General features: G+C 39.0%; 1 protein-coding gene across 4 annotated transcripts; it reads right to left on the reverse strand.

The window, feature by feature from the left end:
* Positions 1 to 3,509: 3,509 nt before the first annotated feature.
* Positions 3,510 to 19,780, reverse strand: atg13 (ATG13 autophagy related 13 homolog (S. cerevisiae)). 4 transcript variants are annotated; one of them, XM_058381951.1, is made up of 18 exons: positions 19,577 to 19,779; positions 18,532 to 18,612; positions 18,336 to 18,416; positions 18,130 to 18,249; positions 16,722 to 16,768; positions 16,472 to 16,612; positions 16,295 to 16,335; positions 15,919 to 16,015; positions 15,090 to 15,188; positions 14,838 to 14,931; positions 14,014 to 14,112; positions 8,877 to 8,972; positions 8,131 to 8,267; positions 7,845 to 7,962; positions 7,690 to 7,767; positions 6,685 to 6,798; positions 5,390 to 5,518; positions 3,510 to 5,210 (listed from the first exon to the last, which is right to left on the reverse strand). In XM_058381951.1, the coding sequence occupies exons 2-18, from the start codon at positions 18,601 to 18,603 to the stop codon at positions 5,133 to 5,135; spliced, it is 1,641 nt and encodes a 546-aa protein (XP_058237934.1). In that variant the 5' UTR covers positions 18,604 to 18,612; positions 19,577 to 19,779; the 3' UTR covers positions 3,510 to 5,132. The 4 variants fall into 4 exon arrangements, with proteins under 4 accessions (XP_058237934.1, XP_058237935.1, XP_058237936.1 ...); XM_058381952.1 differs by lacking the exon at positions 7,690 to 7,767 and having other exon boundaries at positions 19,577 to 19,780; XM_058381953.1 differs by lacking the exon at positions 14,014 to 14,112 and having other exon boundaries at positions 19,577 to 19,778.
* Positions 19,781 to 19,846: the final 66 nt, after the last annotated feature.

A 19,846-nucleotide genomic window follows, 5' to 3' on the forward strand; every position in this document is an offset into this window, starting at 1 on the left:
CTTCGGAAAATGTGGTCTAGACAAATCAACCAACTCCTCTCTGTTCAAAGAAATGTGAAAATCTCTCTCTCTCTCTCTCTCTCTCTCTCTCTCTCTCTCAAAGTTGAATAAATAGGACTGTGTAAAGATTTTGGAAAGTTTTACGTAATCAAATCATATTTATAAATTAATAAATAAATGAAAGATTACACTACATGAACTAATACTTTAAGAGGATTTAGAGAATTATTGTATAATGATTCAATGATAAGAAATACAACTTATCACCATACAATCTTCGCTGTCTCAGCTGTCAGTCATGGGTTTGTCATAATGCAAAGAAAAAAGGCTTTTAAAATGCTTACTGCATGCATTCTAGGAAGCCGAACACGCTTATGCGGTTTGCTGAAGCAGTGTGGTTTCATGTGGTTTCCTGTTTATTTGATGATGCTGTTTTATATATTTACACCTAAGGCTCCAAACACTGTGCAAATATATTGTGTCATAAAAATTGAATAAAGCAAACATAAGATATTTAACCATATTGTTTCCATAGCTTATTACATAATGAACACACGCTGAGATTAGATCAGATTTGTAAGGATCAGGTTAGAGAAAAAATACAAATTGTAATCATTAATCAATGTAACTGGTAACTGGTGACTATATCACTAAAGTTATATTCTTGGTATGGAGATGGACCCAGTTCACGTTGGTGAGAGAAGAATGCCGTCAAAACTCCATTCAATCCTGGACAACCTGTCTCATCCACTACACGGTGTCCTGGTTAATCAGAAGAGCACATTCAGCCAGAGACTGACCGCTGCCAAGTGTAGCACTGAGCACTTTAGGAAATCTTTCATCCCTGTACAATTGTACAAACTGTACAATTCCTCCCTTATAGTGTTGGGACATTTTCATGTGCAATTTCATGCTCAATAAATAATAATGGGTGCTATAGTAATTATAGACCTTTCATGCACATTACAATTTCACCATTTTCTATCATGTACATTACCATTATCACCTGTTAAAATTCACTAATTGACAATCCTTGTGTGCAATATTACAGCTCTACACTATTATTTGTACAGTATTTGTATTTATTTATTCTATTTTACAGTTTATATAACAGTGTATATATTTCTCTCTTTCTCTCTTTTATTTTTATTTTACTAGAACTGTAACATGGCAGAGGAATTTCCCCCTGGGATTAATAAAGTTCTTTGAATCTTAATAATAATGGTCAGGACTGATATGTTACATATTACCTGTTTCAGGTGAGAGAAGGCCAGGCTGAGGTTCCCTCCATTGCAGTAGAATGTAAATGTGCCTTAGAATTTTCGGTGTGTTTCTGACCCGTGCCTTCGGATGGCTTTATATGACAAACCCCAACGATCAGTGTCCATACCGTAAGCACAAACAACATACATCTGGTCCACATCATACATACACATGCACTATACACACTGCATGTCCTTGGATTGTAGTTCTCACCTATAAGGCAGATAAATTGGTGGTCTTCTTCATGGAGAGGTGTGTTAAGGAGCTTCCAGACACTCGGGTCTGCCTGTAGGGCTCACACACAGTGTGTAAAACTACAGAAAGAGTTTTCCTCCTGACTTCCTGACTTTCCTCTCTAAGACACTAAGGACATACGTCCTGTCCCTGCTGTGACTGATCATTACTGTTTCATATTCTACCCTGCTCAGGTGTAATAGAGCACATTACCTTTATTTCCTCAACACAGCTCTAGTACCTTCGCTCTCCAGCAGTGGGCTGATGTGGAAGCAGACAGCTTGGCTACGAGACATGCCCATCAGGGGACACTGTGTCCGTGTCCCATACCCAGCTCTGTCATATGTGACCTGTTGACATTGTTTACCAAAACCTTTGTGTAGGGCGAACACATAGGATACAAACAAACACTGGATTCAGTTCAACACAGTAAGAAAAAGCCCTAATACAGGATACCTTTCATAATATTTTCCTCTGCTTATGCTTCAAAATGTGTAGTTTCTATAGAAATAAATAAAGGTGTCAGGGAATTTTTAAGAAATGAATAGATCTTGCTTTCTAATCTTTCAATGCTTTTTTATCTAATCCTCTTTTGTGCTGTTTATATTGCCCTAAGATCTACCTATTTAATTCTAGTGTAAGCGTAAAATATATTTTTTATTGACCTCCAACTATTCAAATCTTAGGTTCAATATTTAAACCTTGTCTTTTTAATTCATTTCTTTTCATCCATTCATCCATTTTCTGCAGCATTTATTCTACACATGGTGTTGGAACTCCAACCAACCACACCGGACATTGCACATTACAGGACTGTGCACACAATACAACACATAAACATACATGTTGCACAGTCTGCTCCCGTTTACATACAAGAGGACTTTTGCACATCTGCACTTTAAAGATGGACAATACCACTGCTCTCATCACCTCATCCCACTTCATGACCACTGCTGCTGTCTGCACCTTGGACACTATTGCACACTACACACTATTCACTTTATATAATTTTATATATATATTTTGCATCACAGCTGTTGTATTTTACACTTCCTATATACATATTCTATCTTATTTTATATACATATTCTATATACATACCTTAATTTATTTATATTTATTCTATTTTATTCTATTATTTTATTTTATTCTTTTACTTACTGTGAACTTGTTTTTATATTTTATATTTTCAGTATAATTCATATTCTTATTTTTTATATTTCGTATTTTTATATTTTATCCTTGTCTTTTGTTCTGTCCTTATTCCTTTTCCTTTTTCAAGGGTCAAAACAGTCGTGTAAGCATTTCACTGCATATCATACTGTGTACCATTATATATGTGACAAATAAAACTTTAATTTGAATTTGAGGAAACTAGTCTATTCCTGGGGACCACCCAACCCATCTCAGGGCACAATCACACACACACACACACACATTCACAGACTACAGACAATTTAGAGATGCCAATGGGTCTTTGGACTGGCAGAGGAAACCGGAGAACCAATTAGATCTCAACTTTCATGTTTCATCATAACAAATGAACAGGTTTGACACTAAATCTATAAACAAAATGATAAAAATGGATAGTGATAGTCGTGAATGTGCGAATATCTTGGTGCAGAACACTGCACACTCTCTGCTTCTAGACTGCTATGGAACAGCTTCAAGATTCTCAGTTGTTAAAATTTCTTCTCCACATTCTTCCTGACATCTGCTCTAACTCTGCTAGATTGCTTGCCTATTTTTGGAATGTTTTCCTAACGCAAGTATTGTACCTCTGCCAGATGTTGGACACTGGTTTCTGCAAATAAGGTCTGGAGTCTGGGAGTGTCATGGAAAAACAAAACAAAACTGTTTTTCTGTTGATTTTTTCCTCATGTATGAATTGTTGCAGAACATAGACCTCCATTACATTAAACTTTTTTTCTTCCATTGAAAACCCACAGGTGGCACAAACTTCTGCATCCGATCGTATCGTACTAGAAAAACGACAATGTCTGAAAATCCCATTTTGAAATAAAGCGGTTTATTGCACACATGTACATGCCAGGGAACAGTGTTTTTCCTAAAACACCAACTGTAACACAGGAACACTAGAGACAGAGGAAGGTGAACAGTGTTGCTCTAGACTACGCTGTCGGCTTTAGTAGAAGTTCTTAAAATCTTATGATCATAAAGGATAATTAGGATTCTTGAATCAAGAATCAAATTCATACATGCTTCAAGCAAATTCTTAAATATTAAAAATATGAGCAAGGAATAAATCTGGAGAACATCCATGTGGTCAGGAAGGGATCAGGAGCAGAGTGTCGATGCATGGCATTATTTAGTGCTCTGATTGCTTCATGAAGAAGCGGAGGTGAATGAGTGACTCGCTAAAAACTTTAATGTAGAGATCAATACTTTTTTTAGGCTAAGTACATGTTTTTGGTGCTTGTTGACGTCAATACCAGCACTGAAATAAGTATCCTACTTAGTAATAAGTAATCAGGGACGTCATCAAACTTTACTCGTTAAAAGGTGACTTTTGAGCCCTGCAAACTAAACCTGATCATCTTTGTACTCTAACAAGAATCTGCCTTTCTTTCTACATCAGGTTTCTGCTATAGTACAGGAAGATGCTGTAGCTCTTCCGCTAGTCAGTTTCACAGAGCAAACACTGCTTTGTTTTCATCGTTCATCATGAAAAACTTCCAGATCATTCTGTGCTCTCTGTTCACTAGCAGAGCATCAGACACTAGGCTTACATCTTACAGTATCACACAGTGTGCTGCATCCGAGCATCTTTATCAGGGTAAATGAGTACGATGTTGCGTGAATACTTTTTCCCAGTACTGGTACAGATGTCTCTCTAGTAAATGGATCCACACACAAGGCTGCTCTTCCAGCATACGCTCCCACTCCATCGGACAGGTTTCAGCTCTGATGCTGTTCGTGAGTAGAAGTGGATGTAGGTTTTTTTTCTTTTTTGGTTTCATCTTAAACTGGTGTAAATGTTAGTAAATGAAGCATTACTAGGATTCCACTGAGATTTGTGCAGAGTATATCAGATGCGTGTGGGCTTTTTACCTCTTGGCAGTGCTCTATAAAATTAAATTAAATTAAAGTGTGCACTATATACATTCATTACAATGATTTGGACTTGCCGAGGTTCCTCCACACGAACTCCACCTTTCAAATAAAAGTAATTCTTTTATAATGAATCCAACGCAAATGGATCCATAGAATTCACTCAGGGTCTGATCTCGCATGGGTTCTCCACTGAGACATTTTGGTTTGTCATGATGCTAAAGGAGTTTGTGATGGATGCATTTATTAAAAAAAAACAAAAAAACAATACTTGACGACCAAAAGGAACCTGTTTTACAGACTACTGGCTTTTTTTGTACTATTAACTATTTACCTAACACCTCATACTCTAGGCTGGAATCATGAATCATGCTCAAGAATATCAGGAAGTGGATGCAACAGAAAAGAGCTTTAAATATTACAGCATATGGCTTAAAAATAGGCAAAAAAAAAAAAAAGGCAGACGTACAGGAAACCCCAAAATAATCAGCCAAAAAAAAAAAAAAAAAAAAAAAAGAAAGAAAAGGGAAAAGACTTTAAGAGTAGTCTGATTTTGTCGTGATTTACTGTAGTGTGTCCACAAATGCGTCAAACTCATCGATGTTCTTCTCGTAGATGGCCAGCTTCTCTGGCAGAGAGTCCTGCAGAGTAAACATACTGTCAGTGGATAGAGTCTGTAGAAAAGCAGGACATTTAAGACACAAGCGCTTTATTAGCTGAGCTGTGATGTACAGTACATAAAGGACTCGAGTGGAACATTATGGTAAGTGTTGTGTGTACTGGACTAGGCTGAGATTTGAAGCTGTAATGTTTTTCTCACCAAGTCTTCAGCCATAGACTGAGCGCTGACATCGATGGAAAGGCTTGTGAGTTGGGGAGGGTTCTGAAACTCTCTGTAAAAAGTGCCCAGGTCCATCGGCAACAGGTCGTCCTTTGAGAACGCTGGTTTCTGCAAAGCAAACAAACCTACTTTATAACCTATAAAGCCGATATCACAATTTCTGCGGTCGCTGCATCTGGTTCTCTTCGTGAGATTATTATTGATTTGCTGAGAGGTCGACACCATGAGCACTGTGAGCATGGAGCACTTCAGCTCTGTAGATCTCACTGTTCTAGAAGTTGTTATATAACAGTCTGTTCCACTCATGTACCCTGATCAGAAATGCAGTGTTCTAAGAGTGCTGATGTTTAGTAGAACTGCACTGATTCATCGTCTGTGTCTGGATAACTGTGTTTGAATTCTAGCTCACTGAAACGGTTATGCTTTCTACAGGCTGCCAGTCGCTCGGTGTGTTTCCATGGCAACATACAGCACTGTCCAGCTGTGGGGACTATTTCCAGTGTATTTAATATTAATTTCTTCTTTCATGGATCACATTTCTTGTGATCGACGCAGCCAAAAACGCTCAGTTTTTTTCAAAATTCAATTGCATTGTAACCTGCAGAGTGTTTCTGTTCGTTTTTGTGGAAAACCCTGAATTGGTGAAAATGCCAGCAATGGATTCTTCTTTTCAACTCCCACCAGTGAAGATACATATGCAATGACTTTTATGACAGCTGTACTCATGCTCCACTCTCATGGACTGAAGAGGGCTTAGGCTAAACGCATGTTGTGATGATGTTACATGATATGACTTGGCCCAAATCTGTGAAAAAAGAAAAGAAAAGAAAATTCTGGCGAGTTCCTTCAAATATCAAGGAGCTTGTATTCATTACAAACTCCTGGAGGGACTGATTACGGAACTGTTGTATAAAAGCAAGATCAAGCAAATCATACTGCTGTACAGAATATCTGCACTCTTGCTCTTGATATTATATAACTGTACTTCCAAAACAAATAAAATTCACACTTCCTACAATTTATAGAACCTCCTGGACCATACATCAACTTCTCTTTGGGTTCCATCATAAAGACGGTTCACTAACTGTGTGACTGGATAATACCAGTTTTTAAGGTATATTTATAAATCCTGAGACGTATAGACAATATCAGCCTCAGGGAGAGAATACAGTAAGGGCTTGAAGATGTTTGACCCTATAAATGTATTTCTATAAGACATCTAGGTGTGAAACAGGGTTCAATGCGTAGATTGTTTGCTAAAGTGAGTTACTTACAAAATCAACCATAACAAAGTCATCTTGTGCTTGACCTCCACTCTGGCTGGAGCTCTGTGAGTGAAGACTGTCTTGTAATGGAGAGGAGGAAGTGGGTGATGCTGGTGGCTGCACCTGAACACACATTACATAACACACACACACACAAAAAATGCCTTTAACTCTCATGTTGTGTATTCAGCAGCTGTCCCTGCCAGCTATTAATTTTACAGCAACAGACCAAATCAGCATTATGTCACAGCAACAAACTTGCTTTGAGATAAATAACACTGAAAGGGCTGCCAGCAAGACACTGGAAAAAATAATCAACAAACCAAGCAGCAAATATTGTGATATTGCAAACTTCTAAATATTCACAGTCTGGGTTGTCTAGAGTGCTGTTGTTATTGATGGTTTTCCATCAAAGAGATTCTAGTCCATTTTTAATACAACGCTTTAATGATCTCAAGAATAAATTTAGAGAAAAACGTCTCAGGGCCACGTGTTGTGTTTCGAGTTCTCACTACTACTGGAAGTTATTAAAATGAGTAACATACGTCTTGTGTAGATGAACATAGCAATTTAAGACCGTTAAACTGTGAGGCAGCAGAAGAAGCTCAAATCTGAATAAAACAGGACAGGGACATGTCTTTATTTTAATGGAGATGGACACAAATTTAGCAAATTAAGTTTTTTTTGGTGTGTGGAACTGCAGAATCAGGCAGCTAGCACAAACATACAAAGCTGGAAAAAACTGAATGAACTTATACCTAATCAGTTGTGTAATGGAGTAGACTGCACACTACAGCCCCAGAAACAACACGGTTTCCACTTTATTCTTCTCTTAACTAATAGTGTAATAAATAAGAATAGATGAGACAGGATCATGCCATCTTTCCTGCTCCAACTGTCAACATGGGGTAGCTAATAAACCAATAATCTGATGTTTAGTTTTAAAAGAGTTAGCTGTGATGACTGATCACATGGCCATGCTTGTGTGTGTGTTTGGTCACGTCATGTTTGTACCATGGGGTCGTTCTCCTCCAGGTCGTAACCTCTTGGAGCAAACGCAGCAAACGGCAGATCCAGACTGGCAGTGGTCACCTACACCATCACAAGCCAGGAGGTTAATGCAATCTCCCTACGTGATTTCTGAATTATTTGTGCAGCTGTGTTTTCACCTGTGTGGTGGGTTTGTTGACGAAAGCTCCCACTTTCCTGGTGAAGGTCGTCTCAGGGGCGTCTGAAGGGGACACGCTCTTCCCTTCACTGCTTCGCGACAACACGTCTGTATCACCGCTACACACATGCAAACACACAGTGAATACACCTGGTGTCACAGTGATTATCTTAGATAAGCACAGTAAAATACTACTGAATATTACATAATAATACAATTAAAATTACCTATATTCAAAATATTTCAAAGAAAGAACAACTCGAAAAGAAAATATTGCTATATCGTACCTGCTGCAGCTGGAGGGTGGAGGGTGGGGTGTGTCTGCTGAGGGGCAGGACGGGACACGCCCATGATCTGCCTGAGTGCCATGACTGGGCTGAACCATCACCTGCGGGACTCCACCTTCCTTCCCTGGAACAGCTATCTGTTGAACAGAGTGTACAATTTTCTGGCTACAATCTTTAGAATATGGAAGGTCATAATCAGACTTCTTGAACTTTCATGCATCATTCCAGTAGAAATAAAAAAAAAAAAAAAAAAAACCTTCCTGCTTCCAACTTTTGCTGGAATTAGTTAGTGGTGTGTTCACATGTTCACATCCGGTGACAAAAGGACACTCTGGCTTGTGTAGTCTGGCTTGTGAGACTTCTTAGAGGTTATTTAGACTACTTAGAGGTTTGTGTCACCAACAGTAACGTGCGTTGTGTGATTTTATCACCCAACAATAACAAAAAGATCATTTTATATAGGGTTCAACTTGTGTGAAGAACATTCTCCCATTTTCCTCACAGTGTGAATTCTTCATCTCGTCATTAGAGATGATTACATTTAAAACCTCTTTGTCAGTCTCTGTGGAAGTCAGCCATAAAAATATTAAAACAACAACTGAATAGTGACTGCTCTAGCTGACTCTTAAATGGATGAAAAATGAACTAGAACGAGGTCTCATGATTCTTGTCTGGGTGATGTTTTTAGTCGAGAAACGCTGTGTGACCTGTTTACATACATGTGTGTGTGTGTGCTTCTAAGGTACCTGGTGTGGGTGGGCAACAGCAGTGCAGGCAGTAGGATGGCACAAATCTACAGGCCCCAGGGGGGGAGTCTGATATGACAGACGAGAAGTGCAAAGCTGAAACAAAGAAAAAGCAAAGAAGAGCATGTGTGAGAGAGAGAGAGAGAGAGAGAGACACTACTCGTTTACTACCTGGTTAAACCTGAAAGCTCATTAAAATTACATTTACATTTTTAACATATTTAGTACATAAACATACAACTAAACATTAAACAGTTTATAAATATAAAAAAAAAATTTAACCGTAAAAACGCAAAGTTCAACCTGTACAAACAGAATAGTAACTTATTACTGCTCTCTTTTAAACAAGCCTGATAAGGCAACAGACTCTGGCCATTTGATTTTGTTTCACAACAGGAAATGGAAACCTATCGAATTCTACACTGGAGGTGGAAATACAGTATTTAAAGGCAACATGAGAAGTAAATTGTAGGACTAAATTCATTTAAGTCCTCATAGTTGGTCTTCTCAGTGGATATCAGACTTAGTCTCACTTACAGCGAGGAGCAGAACCCAGATTTAGGACTGAAATTCCTTTAAGACAGAAACTGAGTGATTGTGATCTGCCTGGACATTTTATACTTGTGTGTGTGTGTGTGTGTGTAATGTGTGTGTGTGTGTGTATAGTTTGTAGGAGAACATGGTGGTGGCTGTCGCACTTTTCAGACGGTCATAACACTTAAATTACATAACTGATGACTTGTAAACATATCCAGGAAAAGCCCAGAGACTCTGGCACACAAATAAATTGGAGGAAAAAAAAAAAAAAAAAAAAAAAGTGTTGTGTCTTTATAATCACAAACGCAAACAAGTTACAGCTTCTTGCATGCTTACATGCATATACAGCCAGGTCCATAGGTATTTGGACAGTGACACAATTTCCATTTCTTAACACTTAAAGCAAACTTTAATTCAAGGGGTTTAACTATAGGAAATATTATATACTCACATTTTTGCAATCTGAAAAATAATTGGAAAAACAATAATAAATATAAGGATCATTTTTAATATTTGGATGCAGATCCCTTGCAGTCAATACCTGCCTGAAGCCTGAAAACCCTGAACATGTACACCAAATGTGAGTTTTCTCCCATGAGCTGCTTTGCTAGAACTACACTGTAGCTGCCTTTACATTGCTGATGGTTTGTGGGTCATTCTGCCTTCAGTAAGTGAAAAGCCAGCTCAGTTAAGGCTGAGGTCTGGTGACTGTCTCAGTCGTTTAAGAACATTTCATTTCTCTGCCTTAAGAAGCTCTTGGGTTTTTACACTGTATGTTTTGGGTCTTTATCTATCTGCACCGTGATACAACGTTCTATCAGATTTATAGTTTTTAACTATCCTCACGTTATCAATAAACACAAGTGAGTCACTTCCATTACACACTCGTGCCCTCACACTGCCTCCAACGGGTTTGACGTGATGTGGTTTGCTTGGGATCATGAGTTCTTCCTTTTTTTCCCCCCATACTCTAATCTTCCTGTTATTCGCATACAAGTTCATCTTTATTTCATCAGAGAATCGTATTCCAGAACTGCACAGGCTTTTAGCTAACTCTAGTCAAGCCTTTCTGTTCTTGAGTGTTACAAGTGGTTCAAATCTTGAGGAACACTCTGTACTAACATTCACAAAGGCTTCACTTGATTGTAGACTTCAATAACACTTCTTCCTCCACCAGAGTGTTCTTGACTCTAGATGGTGTGAAGGGTTTTTTGCTACACCAAAGACAGAATTCTGCCATCATCCATTTTACTGGTTTTCTGTGATTCTTCCAGTGTTTTGGTGTTCCTGAGCTCGCCAGTCCATTTCCTCTTTTCAAGAATGAACCACTGTTCAAGACTGTTCTTTTGGCCACTTTTACGATTTTGTTTCCGTATTTATGGCCTCCACTTCCACAGACGCCTCTTTGGACCACATACTGAGAGCTCCTATAAACAGCTATCAAATACAGATTCAACACTTGAATCAACTCCATGTCTTGTATCTCTTTAATCTGTCATTATGCTGGCCATAAAACTGCTTATCAGTTCAATTACTTTTAAGCCTGTGAAAATGGAGGAAATCTGGAATAAATGGCTGTAATTCATGAACTGTTAATGCAATACTTTTATTAAAACCCTTGAATTAAGGCTGGAAGTCTGAACTTCAATCTCAGCTTGGTTTCTTCATTGAATAGAAGAAAATGACCCAAATTGAGTCACTATCCAAGTAGATATCATGCCAACTATACACCCACCCACCCACCCACACACACACACACACAAAGAAACATATATAATTATCTAATAAAGGAATTATAAAACATTCCACTCTTTTTATTCATCAAGTTTCACGGTGTGTTCAAGTCTCTTTCATTAATTTTTAACTCTGACGTATTTAAAACGTGATCTAAATCAAGTCCCTTTATTCAGACTGCATGTAAGAAGTGAGAATTAAATCTAGCATTTTTCAGGTAACCCTGAGGTGCCGGACAGCTGACCCCATTCTCCTCTTTCACCTCTTTATTTCAGCTGATGATAGACAGGATGTCCTAAAAAACCCTTTTTCACATGCATCTCACATGCCAGCTCATCACTCTCTAACTCTCGACCTCTTTGCTTACACAAATTACTCATAATGCGTCATCACTTTTTATCATTTTTAGTGTGGCTAAATGTAGGACAAAAAATTGCATCACTCTCAGCATTACAGTGAAGCTTGATCAAGCGAGACCAAGCCTATAAACAAGTGATGCTATTACTGCAGGCTTCATGTTATCCAATCAGAAAACCTAACCAATTCCACATGCTTACAATGACTCATGAGTAATGTGATGGATGGCTGGAGTGAAAATGAGCCGGTTTATAAATAAGCTCATGCTAGGGCTTGACGAATACTACAGTTGACCTGATTCATAAGAAACACCAGATCAGGTAATGTTTAAAGTTAAAGCTTAGTAAACTGATCGATGTAATAAATCTTCTTCAACAGACTGAAAAACAGGCAAATGAATGAACCGGGAGAGTAGAGAGACCCAAGGGAGACAATCCCCCACGTCCTCATGCCTGGTGCCACATGTGTCACTGTGAGGGTCAGAATTTGAGATCTGGCTTTAGAAAGGCTTTAGAAATTAAATAGATAACATTTAAATATTGAAATATGTAGTTAAGAATATATTCTTATATAATTATTTATAATCCAAATTGCATTCGAGCAAATGAGAATTAGCGAAAATGCATATTGATCCTTTTCCAAGTAAATACATTTTGCATCCTCATTAACAGGCTAGTTCATATTTCGTTGGGTTATATGTCAAATCTGACACTGAATAACGAACCAGTTCATGAGTTTCAATTTACTAAAAAAAAGAAAAAAAAGAAAAGAAGAAGAAATAAATAAACAAACAAGCGAGCAAATAAATAAATAAATAAATCAATCAATCAGACAGCTTTTTTTCCTTTTTCTTTTTCCTACTGTGAAACAAACAAAGGAAAAACCTCTGAATGAGCAGAATGCACACAGACAGACGGAAATGAGAAATCTGAACATGCGGAGTGGAGAGAGGAGAGAAGGTACAGAAGGATAAATCAATGTACAGTTATGAGGGCAAGCAGGAGAGATAGAGAAATGTGAGTATGTTCGATTAAAAAGACTGAAACTGGTATTAAAATGTGAACAATCTAATGTGCAAATACCTGGATACCTAAATAAATAAATAAATAAATAAATAAATAAATAAATAAATAAAGAGCATCTCCAGCTAATCTCACAGAATATAGGAAAAAAAATAAGATCATAAGCCTCATAATCTTTCATTTAGATTTGCTGACTTTAAACAACAGTAATGTTCTATTAATTGCATCTTAGGAAATAGTTGTAGGCTGTGTTTAGACACGAGACATCACCTAAAAATCATCTTTAGATATTTTCTAGCTCGAGCTTTTTAAGTTACACTGACCGGGATGAAATTCATTCACTAGAGCTCGGAGTGTGGTTTGAGCGTTTTCTCACTATGAGAAAGTCACTAAATCATGCATGATGTCTATATCGGACCATCAGATTAATATAAACATGCGTCAGCACTGCAAGTGATCAAATAATCAACGTTTATAAGCTTACTGTGCATAAGCAGATTACTTTGTGTGTGTCAGGATTAAAATTTCAATTTATTAAACTGCACTGGCTCTAATGCTTCAGTGAGCTTTGCATTTTTCTTTTCAAAGTGCCACAGCTTCATTAAACAGGTTTTTCAGAGCTAAAAACTTTGGAATTAAATTTTGTTGGGTGCACAAACACAACAGGCTTCACAACTTCCAGGAATTACTGAACTACCTCATTTTGTTGAATATACGAGCTGTGAAAATGACCGAAATACACAACTCTACGGCTGTCACTTAAATTAACTGGGGGTTGATCTGTAAGTGAACATCCTTCACCTGTGACTACATCAGGGAGACCAGCAGCTGTGAGATCACACTACGCCTCTGCTGGAGATGCTCTCTTTAATATATTACTACTTATCCATTATTTCCACATTTATAATTGCTTATATGAGACATCATCTGCAACCAAATCAGACTCTAAAAAGCTCACCCTTGAACCCTTGAACAGGGCACATGTATGGCTACATGCAAAAGGTGCACACACTAACGTCTGCTTATTTCGTTCTGTCCTGTATTTTATACAAGGTCATTTTTAAAAAAAAAATCAATAGGTGCATGACAAAAGAGTGCTTTCTACAAGCCACTCTATAAATATTCTGGCCCAAAGAACCCAGCTAGCCATAAAGAACATGCTGAAGCTAACGGCAGCTTGAGCCTCCCAAAAGCTGACCACTGTGACAGTGTTTGTTACAGCTTAAAAGTCATTCATAAATTTGTTGTTGAATTAAGTCTATTATACTATAGACTTATAGTATAATATAACTTGCCTGTATAACAGTGTGGCAATTTCCTATTACAGCACATCATACAGAATTTTCCACTGTTAGCAATTTGAGGAAATGTTGCACAGAAAGCAGCATTTCTTGTTAGCATGTTATTATTATTATTATTTCTTCTTATTATTTAGACTGTAAGTAACCCTACATATTCTCACACACACTCATGCTCAGAAGACTCACTTGCTGTGAGAAGCCCAGCCCCATCACAGGGACCTTCAGAGTGGCCATCAGAGCAGGTTTAGGAGTTTTACTATGTGCCTGACTTACTGTACACAGACACTACAATCACATCCACACACACAGACATCCACACAAATACACACACACGTACATAGAAAAGAGGAGAAAGAAATAATGAGAGAAATGAAAACCCAAGCACACTAACAAGAGGAGGAGAAAGACAATCAGACTGGAGAAGAGCTCAGGAAATGAAGATAAATATGACCAAAGGTGAAACTCAGTGAAATGAACAAAACTACACCATGCACCGAGACACACTGAGAAAGAGGGACAGAGACGTGTTCAGGATTAGACAGTATGAAGTTTCAGCAGTGGAACTGCTCTAAGAAGCCTGATGAATCTCATAAACACTAATATTCAGAATTTGTGCAGCTTCAGTGGAAGTTACACTGAAACAGCTGCGTCTTATTTTTCCCACTAATGCTGCGTTCTTGAAATCGCTTATAAGTGAACAATTTATCACATTTTTCATCCTTTTGTTTCATCTTGTTTTTGCACTGTAATGTCACCTCTACATGTGTCAGTGTGCCTTTTACGCAGTAATATATCAGCTACGGTTTAAACATGAGCCTCCTCATTTTTCCCCATGAATAGATCTTCCTCTGGTAGATTATTATTGAACTTGCATTTATATTTAACTCTGTGCAATTCTTATGTAAAAGTGCAGCTTTATTCCTGTGTGAGATCTGTGAGTGTGTGGAACGAGGAGTTAAAGGCACTAAAAGGAAACATTTTGTGTGTTCTGTGTTTGGCTGGGTTTCTACCTGAGATGGAGGAGAAGTGGAAAAGGAGGTGGTGCACACTTCCTGCGAGTCCTCCACTCCAGCATAAACCCCACCCTCTTCCTCACCTGGAGCTCTGAGACAGGGAACAAAACAGAGTGAGAGAAATGCACATTGATTTGTGTATTTGAAGATCTAGAAAAAAAAAACAGGAAATTACAGTCTAATAAACAAAAAAAAAAAGAGAATAAACCATGGCGTGTTCTATAGATGTGTAATATAACAGACAAGCACCTGTAGTTGCAGGGGTGCATGAGGGCCGTGTTCCCGAGTGGACGCTCCACAAAATGGTCAATGATGATGCCCATAATTGGGCCCGTCCTCTCAAACTGCCTACAAGCACAACAACACAAACCAATTCACTTCATCATCGTTTGATCAATAGACTGTGAAGTGAAATTTTGTGCCTCTAGGAACATCACAGTACAGTTTGCATACACAGGACAAAAATAAACCGCATGCAGTAATGTGCAAAGCTGAGCGCAGCACTTTCAGAGATAAAAGGATGAATACTCAAGTTTCTATATTAAAGAGTCCGTTTAGACAGTTAGAACCACCAACCATGCAGAGAACGTCCTAAACAGCAGGGATTTCTACATAATATACACTAAAAGTATTAGAATGATGAGCAGACACTACTGTAGTGCAAAACTAAGCAATGTGAGCATCACTGCAGACTCCCACGTCTGAAGAAAACTAGCAATTTTCAACCTAAACTCTAAGTAGCAGAAGTAGCATGTGTCATGAGCCACATGGACTCCACACAGACAGTAACCCAAGCTCAAGATTGATCCCGGGACACCCGAGCTATGAGGCAGCAACACTTATCACTAAACTGTGAAAAGGGAAGAATGAGTGGCTATGTCTGATGTATTTGTGTGAGTCTGGCTTCACATGGAGATCACAAAAAAACTGGAGATACAGTTTTATTGTCTTCCCCAAAAACAGAGATGCTGCTTCACAGCTGTGAGTTTGGGTTACTGTCTTATTTTTATTCTTTACTTATTGCAATTTATTGCATGTTGTTTAAATGTAGAAAGTTAATCTATTCATCTTTTTGTACCTGGAGGACATGAGGGCCAGATTGGTGCGGTACGCACAGGAGAGTGTGAGGGTTCCTATAGGAGTACCTACAACTCCTACACGTACTGTCTGGAAACCTGTACAAAAGGAGAGAGAGAGAGAGGCAGAAAGAATCAGAGAGAGAGAGAAGCACAGAGAGAGAGAGAGAGTGAGAGAGAGAAGCACAGAGAGAGAGAGAGGGAGAGAGAGAGAGAAAGAGAGAGCCAGAGAGAGAGAGAGAAAGAGAGAGCCAGAGAGAGAGAGAGAGAGAGGCAGAAAGAATCAGAGAGAGAGAGAGACATGTTTTGTTAGACTGAATGTCTGTGTATTATTCAAACTGCAAATACTCCAAGTATTCTCACTCTGAAAAGTCTTACCTTCACCCAGTCCTGTTAACTGTACATCACCAAAATATATCCTGCCAATGAAAGGACTAAATAAATGACCAGATCACTGCTGATTACAGTATGTGTAAATGATTTGAGTGTGTATACGGCGATCAGAGTGAAGCTTTCTTGTGTGTGTGTGTGTGTGTGTGTCTGTGTGTGTTCTACCTGTACAGGATGACATAATCATGGCCTTGTTTGCGTGACAGTTTGTAAGCAGGAGTAACTCTGGTGATGGCCAGGAGAGATTTCAGGAGCAGGGACAGGCGTGTGTAAACCGTGTAGGAGACTTTAATGTCCTTTTCACACCTGAAACAAAGCCATTTGCTCACTTTTAGCCTTCACTACACTGTTACTGCAGAGTAGAAAGTGAAGCAGAAAGGCAGTTGTGTATATGATAAGGTGTAACATGACTCACTTCTCGTTCATCTCCAAGCACCATGTTTCCAGTTCCATTGAATCCCCCTGCGCAGTGGACAATTATATTACACTGAGAAACAGTTCTCACATTTCTTTCACAGCTGCTTTGCACACAGACCCACCCTGCTCATGAAAATAAACCTCTTTCTACTTTACACTGATCAGATGTCAGTGTCCTGAAAAGGGAAAGTTTTAACAGCACAGACACTTTGGGTCTGGTGTGATATACAGGAAGAATGACACATGTCAGCACAGGGGTTTCCAGTGAGAAACAGAGGAATCTTTACTGATTTGTGCCATTTTTTAATGATAAACTGAAGTGAGGTGAGGCAAAAAAGTACAAATAACCTTATATATTTCCTACAAACAAGGAAAATTCTGGACTGATTGCGTTATTATTCCACTTTCTACATCAAATGAACACTTGCTGAGAAGCAAAATAAAAAGAAGTTGACTTTCAAGTCACTATGAAGCTGCTAGAACCAGACTAAAAATTCAAGTCAGGCAACAAATGTCAATCACACTGCAATCACAAAGCCAGGGGAAGGAAGATCGTAAACAATCCAGTTTCATCAAGGCAAAATAAGAGAATTCATATATACAGTAAGCTGCGTTCACACATACACTGATCTGATAGCTGCAAGTGTCCAGTCGCTGAACTACGAAGTGGCCAGTAGACGTTTCTACTACCAGTTGCCATAGTAACAACAGTTTAGCAGTAGGAGGAGCAACAAGCATTACAAATCAGTTTTCTTGCTAAAATGAAACATTCTGGAGGGAGATTTAAAACTGCCAGAAAAGAAAGTCTTTGCAACAGTGCTGAGCAGAAAAGCATCTCAGCATGCACAACACATCAAAACCTGAGGTGGAGGAACTACAACAGCAGCAGAAGACCACATCAGGTTCCTCTCCTGTCAGGAACCAGAAGCTATCATGAGCACAGACTCACCCAAATGAGACAAAATAACCTGGCATTTTTCCAGTCTTATGTTATTCACATCATTCTGAGTACTCTAGAGTTTCAATACCACGGTAAAGCATCAATGCTACAGTTACTGTAACAGAAATCACACAGTTTCTTCATTCTTATTCTTGATGTGAAGGCTAACATCAATGTTCAGGTGGATGATCAGTGCAAATCCTAATAAGTGGCATTAAGCCGTGGCTGGCTAATGAACCAAATCAAACCCAAATATGACATATGAGCATCTGCATAGTTGAATGGCAAACTCCTTCAGGTTCTATATCTATATCTTATTGTCTCTGTGAAGATTCACACCATCAGTCATAAGTCATAACAGAATTCACCACATCAACTTAACGCTTTAGATGACAGGAAAATCAGCATTCTGTGACGTCACCGCTGGAGAACACAGCATGCCATATTCTTGTACAGGCACATTTACCTCTGACGTTTTCAGGGAAATCTCCACACACATGGAGCGTCCAACAGTGGGCAGCTGTCCAGCCAGTGCTTTTTTAGCTTCATGGGTCACCTCTGGGATGTCTTTAATTGCCAGGGTGAACTAAATTAAGTGAAGACAAACACAAACATTAGAAGCAGGACACAAGTTTCTATCTAATGTTTAACAGGAGGTGGTGCAGGGCTTACCCAGTCTGAGCCTGTGGGGGAAGAGGACGAGCGAGTGCAGATCTTCTCGCCCAGACGAGCTTGTACGATCACCTGCACTGTCTATTTACACACACACACACCTTTCATTATAAGTGTTAACTCTTCTTGACAGTAATGTAGCTATTGGTATTGTACAGCCTAGGCACAGCATGGTAAGAAATTGAACAATGCCAACCTTCAAGACAAAAAATTTGATGAATTTGTCCAAGTCTTTCCTGTCCTGTGGGCTCAGATCGCTGTCCATCATGACCCGAGCCTGTGAGACATACAGGTGAGAGAAAGTGGTGAGAGAAAGTGGTGAGAGAAAGGCACGTGAACATTTCTTTGAACAGAAATGAATTGGTTGATTTGTCTAGACCACAGGTTCTGAAGCCTGGTCCTGGACTACCCACTGTCCTGCACATTTTAGTGTTATTCGTGTCCATTTCACCCACTTCAGCTCAGAAAGGACAGTGTGTTAGAGCAGGGACAGCAAGGTGGTGCAGCAGGTAACACTGTTTACTCACAGCTCCAGTCTCACTGCTCACTTTCTGCTCATTCTCTTCCTGTGTTCATGTTTTCAGGTTTCCTCCCACTGTCCAGTAGATGGATTGGCCATGATAAAGTGCCCCTGTGTGTGAATGTATCTGCATGGTGCTCTGTGATGTAATGATGTGTAATCCTACATCATGCCCAGTGTTCCTGGGATAGTCTCAAGATTCACCATGACCTGGAGCAGGATAGAGCTCTTACTGAAACTGAATGAGTGAGTGTGGGGAACAGGACAGGGGTTCTCCTGGACCAGGGCTAGGATCCTCTTGTCTTAAACATCATCTGCAGTTTTGATTCCACAAAGTACAACTTGGGCTGAGCACGACGGTTTTTTTTTTTTTGTTTCCTCATTAACATTCATTGACTACGTCCCAGACTGCACACAGCTGTACTGTATAGTATCCATCAATAACAAAAACAGCATATCAGTAATAGTTCTAGTGCATTCATCCCTATAAGTGTCCTGATCTGACAGAGCACTAGAGCTTCGTCAATGTCGAATTAACACGTCTGATTTACACTCCATATCAACTATCATCATCTTCTCTGATACCAACAGGAAGTGTTCACAAGACAGACTGCACGCGGCTGATGTCTAGTTCCGATATTCAATCTTAAAAAATGAAGTCGACATCATTGCTAACGCTGTCCTGCTAATGCTAGCTAATAAACAACACACACATACTTACTGTTCATCACAGATGTCACATTCGCCGCTAAACGCTTCAGATATGCTTTAAATCTCAAACCAGAGCGCGTTTGTTTGTATAAAATGTTAAAATACAATCTGAAAGATTGTCATGTAAAGAATCGAGTCAAGTCATCACAACGCCAAAGCATGCTAAGTCTCCCATTTTTGTTTATGTTGTTATGCAGTTAGGTCAGTGAAATGACGTGGATCTAGGTCGTGATTGAAATCAGCAGATTCGTCATGCTGTATTAAGTATCCTCGTTCTACT

This window comes from Hemibagrus wyckioides, linkage group LG27, assembly GCF_019097595.1.
Source record: "Hemibagrus wyckioides isolate EC202008001 linkage group LG27, SWU_Hwy_1.0, whole genome shotgun sequence".
In the NCBI taxonomy this organism is placed as follows: domain Eukaryota; kingdom Metazoa; phylum Chordata; class Actinopteri; order Siluriformes; family Bagridae; genus Hemibagrus; species Hemibagrus wyckioides.